Here is a 15,651-nt window from a genome sequence, read left to right as displayed (position 1 = left end):
AAAGGATGGAGTCACCTCTCATTTGTCGAATAACGGTTTTGATTCAGCATTTGTATTCATGTCTCATTGTCATTTATGTAGGAAATATTTCAGGACTGTCATCCAGTTCACTTTCTGAACTCGAGAGCACATGGGGTGGCAGAAAACTCCAGAAACATTTCCAGGTGAGTTTCCACTTATGCACTTTTGAAACTAAAGATCAGATCTTTGGAAATGTGCATAAAAGGATAATTAACACGGTGTTCTTTTGTATTATCTGCTTTATTAAGTCTCAATTTTTTTTCTGATTCTTCATTTAACAATTCATCTGAGCCCCACACATGACATTCAGGACATGTCTATTAAAGGATTAGTTCACTTCAGAATTAAAATTTCATGATAATTTTCTCACTAATCATGTCATCCAAGATGTTTTTGTCTTTCTTTCTACAGTCGAAAAGAAATTAAGTTTTTTTAGGAAAACATTCCAGGATTTTTCTCCATATTGTGGAAGTCACTGGGGTTCAACAGGTACAACGTCACACGTGACCTTTCCAACATGATTACGTAATGTGTGGCACATCTCAGAGCAGTCAAAATGAGCATTTGTGGTTAAAAAGTATACAGTTTTTATTTTTCTTAGAAAATGACTGATGATTTCTCTAGATAAGACTCTTATTTCTCGTCTGGGATCATGTAGAGCTCTTTGAAGCTGCACTGAAACTGACATTTGGACCTTCAACCCGTTGAACCCCAGTGAAGTCCACTATATGGAGAAAAATCCTGGAATGTTTTCATCAAAAACCTTAATTTATTTTCAACTGAAGAAAGAAAGACATGAACATCTTGGATGACATGGAGGTGAGTAAATTATCAGGAAATATTTAATTCTGAAGTGAACTAATCCTTTAAGCACAACCAAAACAATGTTCTTCCACAAAATGCATGCAGTTTAGTTTTTTAGCCACTGGTTTCATAGTATACCTTTAAAGCGACTTCTCAGGTATATACAGTATGTGTGCCAGTAATTTGTGAATGTAATCCTGCTCTCGCTGCTCCTGCGTGTTGGTCAGGTGTGTGTCTCTAGAGGGCAGCAGTCTGTTCCTGAGGGACGTGTCGGGGCCCGAGGGGCCGCTGCAGAGACTCATCACATACGCAGACTGGGTCACCAACTGGGTTTCTGCTGAACTAGTCATCTGTGACTCGGTCAAGGTGATTCCTCAGATTTCATTGAATATTTGCAAATCATGCAAATGTTTATGAATAAAACTAAATGTTCAGAACAGAATAGCTTTTCGAAGCAGGGTTATTATCATTAACTAAAGCTAACTTTTCATAATGTCAGTATTGTATTTATGTTTTATTTTCAGGCACAGACGGCTTTACTTACTCGGTTTCTTGCTGTTGGCAAGTACTGCTACGAGACAAGAAACTTTGCCACCGCCATGCAGATTTTGTCGGGGCTGGAGAATGTGATTGTAAGGCAATTACCGGTAAGAAACGAAACCGCACATAATCCCTTTTTCCAAATTGTGCCACAGTTCCCTCTAAGTGATAAATTATCCCGCACTGAGAGAGTCGTAACCTCATAAGCTCGACTGTATTTGGCATTTTTACTTTATCTTATCTACCAGCTCCAGCAGCTGAAATGTTAATTGCATGTTCCTTTAAACTGATTAAACACTAACTCTATTTTGCAGCCCATTTAAAGCATGAAAGGGTTCTAATCGACATACATTCAGCATTTTGTGCAGAAACAAAACAGTATTCATCATATTTGGTGTGAAATGAAATTGCATGATAAATGGATCTCATAAGCCATGCTTATTCCCATCTTAATTAGTTTTACAGAATTTCTCCTTCTTTTGTTGGGTTTGTATGTCGAAACGCAGGCGTGGAAGCAGCTGTCAGTGAAGGTGTGCGAGGTTCTGGAGGAGCTCAGGGCTGTGCAGGTGAGACGCTCACATGCAGAAGAGCTTATCATACTCACACACTGACCTCGACACACAAGTTGCGTTTCAAATGATGCTGTATACACTATGTAGTTATGCACTATGCAGTTATGTACTATGAACTATGTACTTATGCACTATGCTTTTATGCACTACGCACTTATACACTATGCACTTATACACTATGCGCTTATGCACTGCACTTTTGCAGTATGCATTTATGCACTATGTACTTATGCACTATGTACTTATGCACTGCACTTATGCACTATCCACTTATGCACTATGTGCTTATGCACTATCCACGTATGCACTATGTACTTATTTACTATGCACTTATGAATTATGTACTGATGTACTTATGCACTATGCACTTATGAATTATGAACTTATTAACTTATGCACTATGTTCTTATGCACATTCTATATTATTTTGTCATTCACCATTAGAGTCTGAAGCCCCTCCCCCTCTGCTACATTATTAATGCTGCAACAGTTTAGTGCATGAAGTGCATCATCCGGGTATTTGAAGCGCAGTTTTTACCTTTTTTCAAGGTTGCTAAACTATTTAATTTTTTCAACAAAAAAAAGTCTGCATTTTGATGAGACTTTTTTATTATTATTACTTCTTATAAGACAGTTACACCACCTAAACATTTTTTACTTTATGTCCTAATGAATATTAGCTAAATTAATTTTAAAACAGAATCTGAAAACATTGTTATCATTACAGAGGTATATTGAAGCCATTGTTTGTGTGAATTGTATTTTTAATGTTGTTTGGAATGAATTATACATTTATGAACTTGTCTGATGCTTTTATCCAAAGTGACTTGCATTGCATTCAGGATTTGTGTTTGATCAGCTCATGCATTCTCTGGGAATCGAACCCATGACTTTGGTGTTGCTAGCCCCATGCTGTACTTTTTTGAGCTACAGAACTAAGTTTCATAAATCCTAAAATTTCTCAGAATAGTGAGGACTGTTAATGATAAGTTCGGCTCTTGTTTCAGGTCTTTCTGAAGAGTGATAATCTGTGTCTGATGGAGGGAGAGAAGCGTCGAGGGCGGCCGACTCTCCCAGACGCTCACATCCTGGCCATGCACATACAGCAGCTGGAGATTGGCGCGTTCACCATGACCAGCGGATCATACAAGTGGCCCAAACTGAGGTCTCATCAGTGCACGTACATCTACAGACACTTGTGTCCAAACTGACATCACAACTTGATGCAACTTCTTTTAAGGCCCTGATATACTTCTAGCATAGACATTTCAAACAAAATCAGGCCAAAACGAAGTTCATTTTAAGAGTTCGAAACAAATTGCTAAAGTGAACTTTCTGGAAGGCTGATAAACACCTTCAAACTGCCATTGGTCAGTATGGCGATGACATAATAGGTGGGTGTGGCTCTGAGGCTAATTCTGATTGTATTCGTCTGAAAGAAGATAGTCATATACACCTAGGATGGCTTGAGGGTGAGGAAATCACGGGAAATTTTTTTATTTTTGGGTGAACTATCACTTTACGCATTCGCCTTACTATAGTACCAACACAACTCAGCTTCTGCTCACGCACACATACACTGCAGGTGAGACAGCTGCTAAGGGCAAAGGTCATGGACAGTCAGATGTGGCAGTAATGACGCAGCTGGTGATGCTGCATGCTGGTATTTTGCTCTCCAGGTGTGTGTGTGTGTGTGTGTTATGAGTTTGTGGAGCAGATGGTGTATGATTGGAAATGCGATGCCCGGGGACATGAGTCCATGCCAGGTGCCCGTAGGGCTGTGTTTGTCGGCAGATTCGGAGGTGGACACACAGCTGGTTGTTGTACATCTGTAGCTCACGGCGCACAGAATCAGGTCACTTGCATACATGCATTTAAATGTGCTGTGCTGAAAAAAAATAATTTTGTCTGGACTTAAACTCTGCAATGATTTATGAATTGAGTTGATTCTTAAAGGCCCCGATATACTCACAGCGAAGTTCATTTTTGTTCTTCTCTTAGGGGTAAAAAGAAGATTAAAATACGTGACCGGCGAACATCCCAATGCCACCAACATTTAGATGAGAATGTAAATATGTGCTGCACACTTTCCTCTCAATAACAAAATAAACACAACAAAAAAGACAACTGTGAGAAACAGTGTGTGATCACAGCGATGTGGATGTGTTGTATGGCCTTTAATAACATCATTATTATTTATATAGCACTTATAGATATAGCACAATAGAAACATGAAAAAACAGTCTGTGCAACTTTGAGTTAGAATTACATCTTCAATTTCTACTACAAAGCTATTCACGTATGACCTCGACGGACTGAACAGAAGAAATGAACCGGAGAAGATTAACACCTCAAAGAGGTGGAGTTTCATAGCCACACCTACCTATTACATCATAGCCATAAGGACCAATGTGGTTTCAAAGGTGTTTACTAGTCAGAGCAAACTTTTTTGGAAAGTTCCTTATTATTATTATTGCTATTATTATTATTATTATTATTAAATAAAAATAGAAAAAAATCACACACACAAAAAAAATATATTTCACTGTAAAATAAAAAAATTAGTATTTAAGAAAAGTAATATAATGAGAAAGTTATTTCTGTAAAATTACTATATTACTATTATTATTGCTAATATTATTAATTTACTAAATAAAAATATAAAAAGTGCTAAATAAAATCAAATAAAATAATTTTCCCTGAAAAAAAAAAAAAACTGAGTTAAAGAAAGTAACAAAATAATAACAAAAATAATAATTTTATTTTACATTACAACTTTAAAATTACAATTATAATATTTATGGCTGTCTAAATAAAAAAATTACTAAATAAAATCAATTAAAATCATTATCCTTGAAAATTAAAAAACTGAGTATTTAAGGAAAGTAATATAATAATAATAATAATAATGATAATAATTTTATTTTATATTAATACTTTAAATTACAATTATAATATGTATGGCTGTCTATATATAAAAAGTGCTAAATAAAATAAAATAAAATAATTTTCCCTGAAAATAAAAAAAAAAACTGAGTTAAAGAAAGTAACAAAATAATAACAAAAATAATAATTTTATTTTACATTACAACTTTAAAATTACAATTATAATATTTATGGCTGTCTGTATATAAAAATTACTAAATAAAATCAATTAAAATCATTATCCTTGAAAATTAAAAAACTTAGTATTCAAGGAAAGTAATATAATAATAAAATTAATAATAATTTTATTTTACATTACTACTTTAAATTACAATTATAATATTTATGGCTGTCTATATATAAAAAGTGCTAAATAAAATCAAATAAAATCTTTTTCCCTGAAAATAAAAAAAAACTGAGTTAAAGAAAGTAACAAAATAATAACAAAAATAATAATTTTATTTTACATTACAACTTTAAAATTACAATTATAATATTTATGGCTGTCTATATATAAAAATTACTAAATAAAATCATTTAAAATCATTATCCTTGAAAATTAAAAAACTGAGTATTTAAGGAAAGTAATATAATAATAATAATAATAATTTTATTTTACATTACAACTTTAAAATTACAATTATTATATTTATGGCTGTCTATATATAAAAATTACTAAATAAAATTAAAATCATTATCCTTGAAAATTAAAAAAACTGAGTATTTAAGGAAAGTAATATAATAATAATAATAATAATAATAATAATTGTATTTTACTTTACAACTTTAAAATTACAATTATATTTATGGCTGTCTTCATTTCTCAAGATTTTATTTTGTCAGGGAGCCCTTGAAGCTTCTCTTTTGTAAACAATCAGTTTCTTCTTATTCCAAGTTTGTGAAGATAAATGATGCATGTTGCTTTTCAAATGCACACTTATAAGTGAGCCAAACTCACAGCAGATGCAGAGATGAGTTTGTGTGGAGCAGTTTACCCTGTTTTATGTTTTATTTTTCTCGTGTTGCTCTGAGATCATGAGCTGCTCGTGTGTAAATGAACACAAATCAGCGCTTCACTCTGAAACACACAGAGCTTGTATTTATTGAATTAAACGCAGCCTTTGCCCTTTCATAATCGCACTATAAGCCCTATCATGATTTCAGTTTTATTTTGATTAAGCGTACAGCCCTACAAAACACCACTCAGATTTTCTGTAAAATGTAAAAATAGGATTCTTTTATTAGACCTTTCCCTCTGGCATCTATAACGGAGGTGATGTGTCGAGTCTGTCTTGTTTGTGACACGCTCTGCTTCTCTCCTGTCAGGAACATTGCTCGTGTGGTCAGTCAGATCCATGCGTTTCAGGAGCATCTCTATTCCTACCCTCCTGACCTTGAGCTGCAGTCGTACCTGCGTGGGCGAATCGCACGATTCAGCAAGTGTGACGTCCCCCTCCTCGCCTCCGACAACGATGCCAACTTCAACCAGACGGCCAGCGATCGCTATGCACACAGGATCCAGGACACACTGCGCAGGGTCAAAGCCTCGTTTCAGTGAGCGAACGAGCGCTGTCCTAAAGCGAGATGGCACAGATGTGGAGGCAAACCACCGTGAAACACAAGCCGTATCATGTCCAGACTCTTTACGGATACTGATGAGGAATTCTGTGCCAGGAAGCATAGATACTGGGATTGCACAGGACGTAGGTGTGTTAACTGGTGAATTTCCTCGACTTGGGTACGCATCTTTACCAGCCTTCGTTTCAGTATAACATGCTCATTCAAACCAGTTTCCATTTGATGAATGGATGGTTCACTTTAAAGGACAAAGACTCATCAAGTTTTCTGACAGCTACACAACCAAATAATTTAGTCTGGTTATTTATAGATTTATTGATGATAATTATTGAGAAAATTATTAATTATATTAATACATTTGAGTTAAGATTCAACCTTTTGAAACTCGTCCAGAGAATAGAGAAAAGTATTATACTTTTAAAAATAGACTATATTTCTACACCGTGGTAAAGTAATCTTAGAAAACATAAGTTTGGGTATAATTTAACTTGTTGCATTTGCATCTCTCCATTTTGTAATGTTCTTTAAATCGGGACACTTTGTCATTTCCCTGTTTTAAAGTTCACATGCACATTATTATGCATCTTTCTCATTAGAATTGAACTTAACATGGTCCCTCTGAGTGAAAATTATTTCTGCCTGATTTGTTCCCTGTGGTAACAGCCCTGTATTTTAAAGAGGACCTATTATACCCTTTTTTGATTCAACTAGAACAAGTTTTCATGCTTGAATGCTCATTATTTTCCTCATATTTTTCATTGTTGCAGCTCCTCTCTTCCCAGTCTGTCAGTAACGCTCTGTTTAGTTCCTGTCTCTATGAAGCCCCTCCTTCTGAAAAGCACAATGTGCTCTGATTGGTCAGCTGGAGCAGTGTGTTGTGATTGGTCAAATGCTTTGAGCGTGTTTGGGAAATGTCCCGCCTCTTATCATAACCGCCAGTTTCAACACACTACTAACTAACTTAACCAGGCCCCGCCCCTTTATTTAGCATGTGAATTATTTAAATGAGGAATATTGTGACGTGTTCATTCCCGGAAGAAAACTCAAGACTACAATGGAGGAGTTTCAGGGAGTTCAGAAACAGTGACACTGATATAGAGAATAACTCCTGCTGGAGGGACTTTGGAAACCTTTTTCATGCTCAACAGCAACATTACACACTGAAGACAGATGTAAAAAAAGCATAATAGGTCCTCTTTAAGAAAACCTTTGGTTTGAATTGTAAGCATATTATCAATAAGGGTTTTCTTAACTTAATGTGTTTGTTGTAACTGGCTCCTGATCTTTTGTTAATGTAGTCACTCTGGATAAAAGTGTGGCTAAACCAATAAATGTATATACAACCTGATGTCTCCAGGTTTTAGTCTATAAATAATATTTTAGACTTGAATAAAACCAGCTGATTTAGACAAGAAGCACATTGTTTACAGTGCAGGATTAAGTGTTAAAGGGTTAGTTCATCCAAAAATGAAAATTCTGTCATTAATTACTCACCCTCATGTTGTTCCACACCTGTAAGACCTTCGTTCATCTTCAGAACACAAATTAAGATATTTTTGATAAAATCTGATGGCTCAGTGAGGCCTCCATTGCCAGCAAGATAATTAACTTTCAAACGTCCAGAAAGCTACTAAAGACATATTTAAAACAGTTCATGTGAATACAGTGGTTCAACCTTACGGAAGAGGTTTAGGGCCAAGCAATAATAAAAAAAAATAAACCATCTCGAGATTAAAGTTGTTAAATTTCGAGAAAAAACTTGTTAAATTTTGAGAAAAAAGTCGAGATAAAATGTTAAGAATAAACTTGTTAAATTTCGAGAAAAAATTCGTAATTTAACGACTTTTTTCTCATAATTTAATGACTTTATTCTCAACATTTTATTTCGACTTTTTTCTCAAAATTTATCATTTTTCTCATAATTTAACGAATTTGTTCTCAAAATTTAACAACTTTTTTCTCGTAATTTAACGAGTTTATTCTCAACATTTTATCTCGACTTTTTTCTTGAAATTGAACGAGTTTTTTTCTCGTAAGTAAACACGTTTATTCTCAATCTTTTATCTCGACTTTTTTCTCGAAATTTAACGAGTTTTTTCTCGAAATTTAACAACTTTAATTTCAAGATGGTTTTATTTTTCTATCATTACTTGGCCCTAATCCTCTTCCGTACAACCTTAATGTTATGAAGCGATGAAAATACTTTTTGTGCAACAGAAAAACAAAATAATGACTTTTCAACAATATCTAGTGACGGGCGATTTCAAAACACTGCTTCATGAAGCTTCAAAGCTTAATGAATTGTAATGTAACGAAGCCTCGTTTACTGAAATCATGTGACTTTCACGCTCCGAACCACTGTTTGATTGTCCTTTTGCTAGCTAGATATCAAGAAATCTAGATATCAGCCTGTTAGTATTTTTAGAAAATATCACCATTCGGTATAACCAAAAGTGTCATTTGGTGTAACTGAAATTTTGATTAAACCAAATGACTTTTTTGGTGACAAATTTTGTCCATCTTGTAAAAAATTACAAAAGCATTGTTGATTTGATTATAAAAACCACATTATCTCATTGTTAACACTTAAAGGCTTAGTTCACCCAAAAATTAAAATAATGTCTTTAATTACTCACCCTCATGCCGTTCCACACCCGTAAGACCTTCGTTAATCTTCAGAACACAAATTAAGATATTTTTGTTGAAATCCGATGGCTCAGTGAGGCCTGCATAGGGAGCAATGACATTTCCTCTCTCAAGATCCATTAATGTACTAAAAACATATTTAAATCAGTTCATGTGAGTACAGTGGTTCAATATTAATATTATAAAGCCACAAGAATATTTTTGGTGCACCAAAAAAAAAACCTAAATAACGATTTATTTAGTGATATCCGATTTCAAAACACTGCTTCAGGAAGATTCGGAGCGTAATGAATCTTTTGTATCGAATCAGCGGATCAGAGTGCCAAAGTGATTTCAGCAGTTTGACACACGATCTGAATCACGACACAGAAGATTCATAACGCTCCGAATCTTCCTGAAGTGTTTTGAAATCGGCTATCACTATACAAGCTGTTATTTTGTTTTTTTGGCACTCCAAAAATATTCTCGTCACATTATAATATTAATATTGAACCACTGTACTCACATGAACTGATGTAAATATGTTTTTAGTACATTAATGGATCTTGAGAGAGGAAATGTCATTGCTCCCTATATGCAGGCCTCACTGAGCCATCAGATTTCATCGAAAATATCTTAATTTGTGTTCTGAAGATGAATGAAGGTCTTACTGGTGTGGAACGACATGATGGTGAGTAATAAATGACAGTATTTTCATTTTTGGGTGAACTAACCCTTTAATAAAACTTCAAAATTGATTATATCTCCATTATGTTTTTTTTTTACACTGTTAAAAACCTTATACATCAATAACCCAAATGACATAACACGGTCTCTAGTTCATTTTACTTAACAACAAACACATACAACCAAAACAGGCATAGCCTAGGCCTAATTAAAAAGCAAAAAAAAAAAAGAAAGAAAGAAAGAAAGAAAAAAAAAACAGCTTAAACAAACTTTAGGCTAGATTCAACCTTAAGTCACAATTCATGAATGTGCTGTGAACTGCAGTTAAATACGTTAAAGACCATTTGGCCGAATGTTTTCAGTTTTACCAAACAACAAACACACAATCATTCTGTTATTGCATAACATCACTAAAAGCCTGTAAATAACCATTTTTGTCCCACAAACCATGCCCCACCACACATTTTCACTGACTGAAGTACTGTCCCACTTTTTGAAACCACATTTCCTAAAGTGGGTCACTGGGAAACTTGTTTAAAAAAAATATTAAATATGTAGTTTATACATACAAAGTTATAATATTTTTTGATGGGCAAACATTTCATAAGCACATTGGGTCAAAAAGTACCAGGATTGTTTTGTTTAAAATGAACTTATACTCCTTAACATTGAGCTTGGGGTGAATTTCAAGGTGCTCCGCGTTTGATGATTGCTCCACCTTCATAAATGACTGGACATTTGAGATTTTATGTGATTTTGATCACATGGCACCACAGCTTTGTCTAACCCATAGTTTCACTAGTATGTATTTACACATGTCCCACTTTAGAGCAATTCACCCTGTCTATTACTGAACTGTAAACAAAATAGCTCTCACTTACTGGATATGACTTTCTTGTTTATGCAAAAAGCATCATCTCACTCACAATCCTTCATATTTTATTCAGTAACACTATACTTTTTTTTTTTGCTGAAAATGTTTTTGTTTTTGAGCCTCTGATGTGAGACTGTCGCGGAGGCGAGGAAACGCGCGCCCCCGGAGGCGCAGTGGCGCGCGGCGGATCCTCCTCATTGTTCTGTGACGGATCAAAGCGCTTCAGATAAAGGCTTTAATTGCGAGTCAAAGAGCTCGAGCCTCCTGCACTATAGATCATTGATAAAGGAAACAGTCAACATGCCGTTATCGTCATTGTCCAGCTAAACGATGCTTTCAAAGGCTCCTTCTCTCATGCACAGACATTCTAATACAGTCAGATAACGCCGAAGCCCTGATTAACTGCAGACCTCTGTTGCAAAGCTGCTTCACATGCCATTATTTCTGATTATCGCGAATATTATTGAATCACAATCTTTGCTCTTTTGTTTGATCATGAAACCTCAAATAAACATAATTAGGCCTATATATGAAGACTTCTGAATTGAGTTGTTGGGTAGATATTCAGATGCGTGGTGAGCTTAAGATTTAGGCTTCATTGTTGCAGCATTAAATATGCATATGCATACATGCACATTTATGCATACACAAAATTAAAATTTAGTCCATTATATAGAAATAAATGCAAGTGTTGCACAGTTGTAGGTTATTGGTGCAAGTAGATATTTTCACTGTGCCTGAGTAGTTGAGTTGAGTCAGTGGATCAGGCCTTAAGCTTGTCCGGGTGTGAATTTGCATTTGAACTGCTGGTCAATCAAAGTTAATTGTGTTGCTACTGTAATCCCTTTGATCCGTGATGTTTGCCAATGTCACCAAACGCTGCGACGGTGGCGCCAGAGACTCCACGGGACATCAGCATGTGTTAATGCAGGGCCATTTGAACCGCGGTGACGTCACACCTCTGTTTCCACTGTACTGAAACACAGACACATAGCAGAAACTACATAGGCTATACAAAGAGAAACTATATTTTAATGTTTTTTTCCCCCATTTTCGACTTTTTAAATCTCGAAGCAACACATAGTTGTTTTTATTTTTCAGCTGATGTAACAACAGAATAAGCATAAAACCCCTAAAATATTTAGAGGCTGATTTATAAGCAAAGTTTGTCAAATGCCAGAATGTAGGAGCAGATATGTAGAAAAGTCGTAGGAAAAAAAATAGTTTTTATTAATCATTTATTTAAAAAAAAAAAAAATACAATCGCAGTATTAATATTTTCCAATGATGTCACAGAACAGAATAAGTCCTAAATATTACAAAAAATACTACAAAATTCGTCAAATGCTAAAATGTAGGAACAGAAAAGCCTAAAAAAGTGTTGAAAAAAACAACATTTTATTGGTCTTACTTTTTTTTTTTTTTTTTAATTTCTTTAAAGTTCTGAGCATTTAACTGTTTGGGAATTTTTTTTCTTCTTCTATTTTCTATTGTTTTGTTCTATTTTACTATAAAGGTATATTTTTTTATAATATATATATATATATATATATATATATATATATATATATATATATATATATATAAAATACAGAGGTCTGTATATAAATACGTTTAAAAATTATATATATATATATATATATATATATATATATATATATATATATATATATATATATATATATATATATATATATATATAACAAAATTATTATATAGGGTGGTTTGAGGTTGATTGGGAAACTTATTCCACTTCATCTCAAAGGCAAAAAGTGTCCCAATCACCCTGAATTCACCCTATATATTATAATTCTGTTTATTTTATTTTGTAGTTAATAATATAGAGGTCTGAAGCTGATTAATTATTAATTAAAAATTTGTATAAAATTAAAAAGTATTAAAATCGTTTTCCGGCCGTTTCAGCTTGTTTTTTCTCCCGTTAAAGCTTCAAGTTTCCAGTTTTCCACATAAACGCGGCACTCTGGATCCAGTTGTTCTGACACTCATCCCTGTTTGAAGAGGATGCAGACAGCTGGATGAGCCAGAGGTTCTCACAGACAAGCTGGCGCCAGGCTTTCACACAATCACAGGATATGTAAAGACTTCAATAACGAGCCATTAGGCCTAATGATTGAGAATCGATCAGGCGTTAACTCCTCCATGCATATGTTAATGTGATCCCGGGACGCGCTATATATACCGAGGCCGCTTCTGGAGGCCTGGCAAACAGTCTTGGATTGTACTCGGATAGGTTCACTTCCTCTGCTCGGAGAAAAGACGCACAGCAGTCATGGTGAAGAAGTTTTCTGTGGACTGGCTCGCTCAAAGCTTTCATGATTCGGCGCCTCAAGCGGTTCTGGAGCCGGAGAAAAAGACGCACAGGCCTCACGTGCCGTGTGTGGTCCAGCCGAGACCCCCGACATCTTATGACAAGGTTTATTTGCAGCCAAAATCAAAGGTCACCAAAGCTGAACAGAAACCAGACTCCAACAAAGAAGCAGCAACTCCGGCTGCACCAAGAAATTGCTCGTCTCCAAGCTGTAAGTACTCATTGACTTCACAAATTGATTTCGATTCATTTCTGTTGATAGTATAAATGACAACTGAGCGTGTTTTAATGTTATACATAATTCAGTTTCAGAAAACAGCGGTTATTCATCCGGTTATGAGAGTGAAGCGGCCGCGTCTGAATGCGCGTCCGTCGAAGATGGAAACGATGTGGAGAAAGATGGTGCGACGCGCAGAATCAGAACAAAATTCACACCGGAACAGATCGACAAGCTTGAAAAAATCTTCAACAAGCACAAATATCTGGATGCGGGAGAGAGAGTGAAAACAGCCCTGAAGCTCAATCTGTCAGAAACACAGGTGAGACGCGTTTATCAAACTTTATAATCTTCATTTTGTACTTTATTTACATTCAGCAAATGCTTTCTCCAAAGCTTTGAACAATAGAACATGTTTTTAAATACGCATGCGCTTTGCTCTTCAGGTCAGAACCTGGTTCCAGAACCGCAGGATGAAGCTGAAACGCGAAGTGCAGGAGATGCGCGCGGACTATCTGCTGCCACCGATGGTTCTGCCGCACGTGCACCCGGTTCAGTACCACTGCTACGACAGCCAGCGACTTCCGTTTCCTCATCAAGGCCCTCTGATGCATCAGATCCCGTCGCAGCAGCACATGATGCCACATCTTCCTCATCATCACCTCATGATGCCGAGACAACATTACTACTGAAGACGCGTTTAAAGACTCTTTGAAACACTTAAATCACATTCTGTGTGCAATATCTGTACAGTTTGTAAAGAATTATAGCGAGGTAAATGTTTAAGTAAAAAGAAGAGTTTATTTATGATCAGAAATAAAGTATGTTTTATGCCAAAGGTTGCTTTGCTGGTTTGTCGAACTCTACAAGATTAAAGTTCACATTTGATAGAGTGATTAGATCTGAGTTTCTTAGTTTCGATTGAATGCACTGACTTTATTTACACATTATTTAGGAGTTTTCTTGGATCATTCCACATTCATTACGTAAGTTAAAGTCATTTATTGATCATCACAAGCACATTTCATGGCTCAGTTGTGGCCTCACCTCGTGCGTAAAACATTAATGTATGGGATGAAAGACAAATCGTCTCTCTTTAAACCCAGTACAAATAGAATGAACGCCAGTAGATTACTGTTGATATTACTGACTGTATGGTATAGGTTTTACATGCATGAAAGTGCATAGCATAAATAAACTTCAGAAAATAAAAGTTCAAATTATAACCAGATGATTTTAGACTCTTTCAGAGAAAACCCACACAGAAATCTACAATGTACATCACAACTTTTATATCCAAATAACAATATGCATGGTTCTTTTGATGTTGCTAAGGCGCTGCATTAGTCCTTGAAGAATTTAAAGCAAACGTGATGCCATTTGTGCACATTGGGATAAGGAGGATCTACAATAATATGAGTGATATTTATTTAAATCAAACGTAGGCGCCAAAGAAACCCTAAACAAACCAGGCCAGGCTATTGATCCTCAGGAGCCGCTGCGCCACAGCCTCATGCCGCGCTTTCATATGCGTGTCAACTCAGTCTGTTTGTCTCCGCCGCACTTCAAACGAGACCTAACGAGCAGATCATGGTCAACAATTAGTCCTAATTAAGTCGCCTATTGATGAGTTTACACTCGCCACATAATCCCAACAGACTGGCTCCATCATGTCTGGGTTGTGTGTGTGTGTGTGTGTGTGTGTGTGTGTGTGTGTTTTCACGTTACAGTGGAGATGTATTTATCGATTGTCCTGTAATATTAGCCCAGTGATAACATTAAAACTAACGGCCATCGGGGTCAATAACATCAATAAAATCAATCATAGGTCATAACGCGTGACTAAGTCATTATTTTATACCACCATTGAGGCATATCTCACAACAACCCAAAACATTCAACACGATCTCCTAGTACTTCATATCTATAGCACGAGTTTATGTTGTACTTGGCATACTATTTATACGCTGAAATTACTTTTTGCATGCATATGATATGCAATGGGTAGGATTAGTGGTGTGGGGTAGGTGCCAAAAGTATGCATCATATGCATGCCAAATGCACGCCGAAAATTGCGTATGCCTATATGCATGCCAAAATGGGTATCATACAAGCCGAAAATTGTGATCGTGTGCATGCTGAAACTGCGTATCATATGCATGCCAACAAATTGCTTCTCACATGAGACTAAAGCTGCATATCATATGCATGTCGAATGCACGCTGAAAAGTGCGTATTATATGCACATCAAACACGGTCTTGTCTGTGCAAGAAAATAGTGCATCTGATATGCACTTTCATGTGCACTTTCGGACTCAAATATTTCTATTATGTGTCTACTTAAGTTCAACAACTTCCTTTTCTTGAAGTTGCATTATGACTATTTAGTTTCTTGATTAATAATGCCATCAATCATCATGATTATTCAAGAGCATTTTACTTCTACTTCAAAATTTACTTCAAAAGTGTTACTTGCCAT

The 15,651-nt window shown here is 35.6% G+C and overlaps 2 protein-coding genes across 2 annotated transcripts in view; both read left to right on the top strand.

Annotated features, from left to right (window-relative positions):
* Positions 1–7,778, top strand: part of LOC137020465 (kinase non-catalytic C-lobe domain-containing protein 1) — a 48,755-nt gene extending 40,977 nt beyond the window's left edge. The window contains exons 25-30 of the mRNA XM_067386072.1: positions 82–164; positions 1,053–1,191; positions 1,350–1,472; positions 1,872–1,931; positions 2,945–3,102; positions 6,189–7,778. Of these exons, the coding sequence (XP_067242173.1) occupies positions 82–164; positions 1,053–1,191; positions 1,350–1,472; positions 1,872–1,931; positions 2,945–3,102; positions 6,189–6,420 (795 nt within the window). The 3' untranslated portion in view covers positions 6,421–7,778. The remainder of the gene's footprint in view (positions 1–81; positions 165–1,052; positions 1,192–1,349; positions 1,473–1,871; positions 1,932–2,944; positions 3,103–6,188) is intronic.
* A 5,123-nt stretch (positions 7,779–12,901) lies between these two features.
* LOC137020464 (homeobox protein vent1-like) lies at positions 12,902–13,864 on the top strand. Its single transcript, XM_067386071.1, has 3 exons — positions 12,902–13,166; positions 13,262–13,494; positions 13,619–13,864. Exons 1-3 carry the CDS (start codon positions 12,917–12,919, stop codon positions 13,862–13,864), a joined length of 729 nt encoding a protein of 242 aa, XP_067242172.1. The 5' UTR covers positions 12,902–12,916.
* The last annotated feature ends 1,787 nt before the right edge of the window (positions 13,865–15,651 follow it).

This window comes from Chanodichthys erythropterus, chromosome 5 (genome assembly GCF_024489055.1).
Source record: "Chanodichthys erythropterus isolate Z2021 chromosome 5, ASM2448905v1, whole genome shotgun sequence".
In the NCBI taxonomy this organism is placed as follows: Eukaryota; Metazoa; Chordata; class Actinopteri; order Cypriniformes; family Xenocyprididae; genus Chanodichthys; species Chanodichthys erythropterus.
The sequence above is the reverse complement of the archived record's forward strand: the minus strand, read 5'-3'. Positions and strand labels throughout refer to the sequence as shown.

Coding starts and splice junctions, on each gene's coding strand:
- LOC137020464 (XM_067386071.1), top strand. CDS start 12,917: ATGGTGAAGAAGTTTTCTGTGGACTGGCTCGCTCAAAGCTTTCATGAT. Junction 13,167..13,261: donor AAATTGCTCGTCTCCAAGCT/GTAAGTACTCAT, acceptor TACATAATTCAG/TTTCAGAAAACAGCGGTTAT. Junction 13,495..13,618: donor TCAATCTGTCAGAAACACAG/GTGAGACGCGTT, acceptor TTTGCTCTTCAG/GTCAGAACCTGGTTCCAGAA.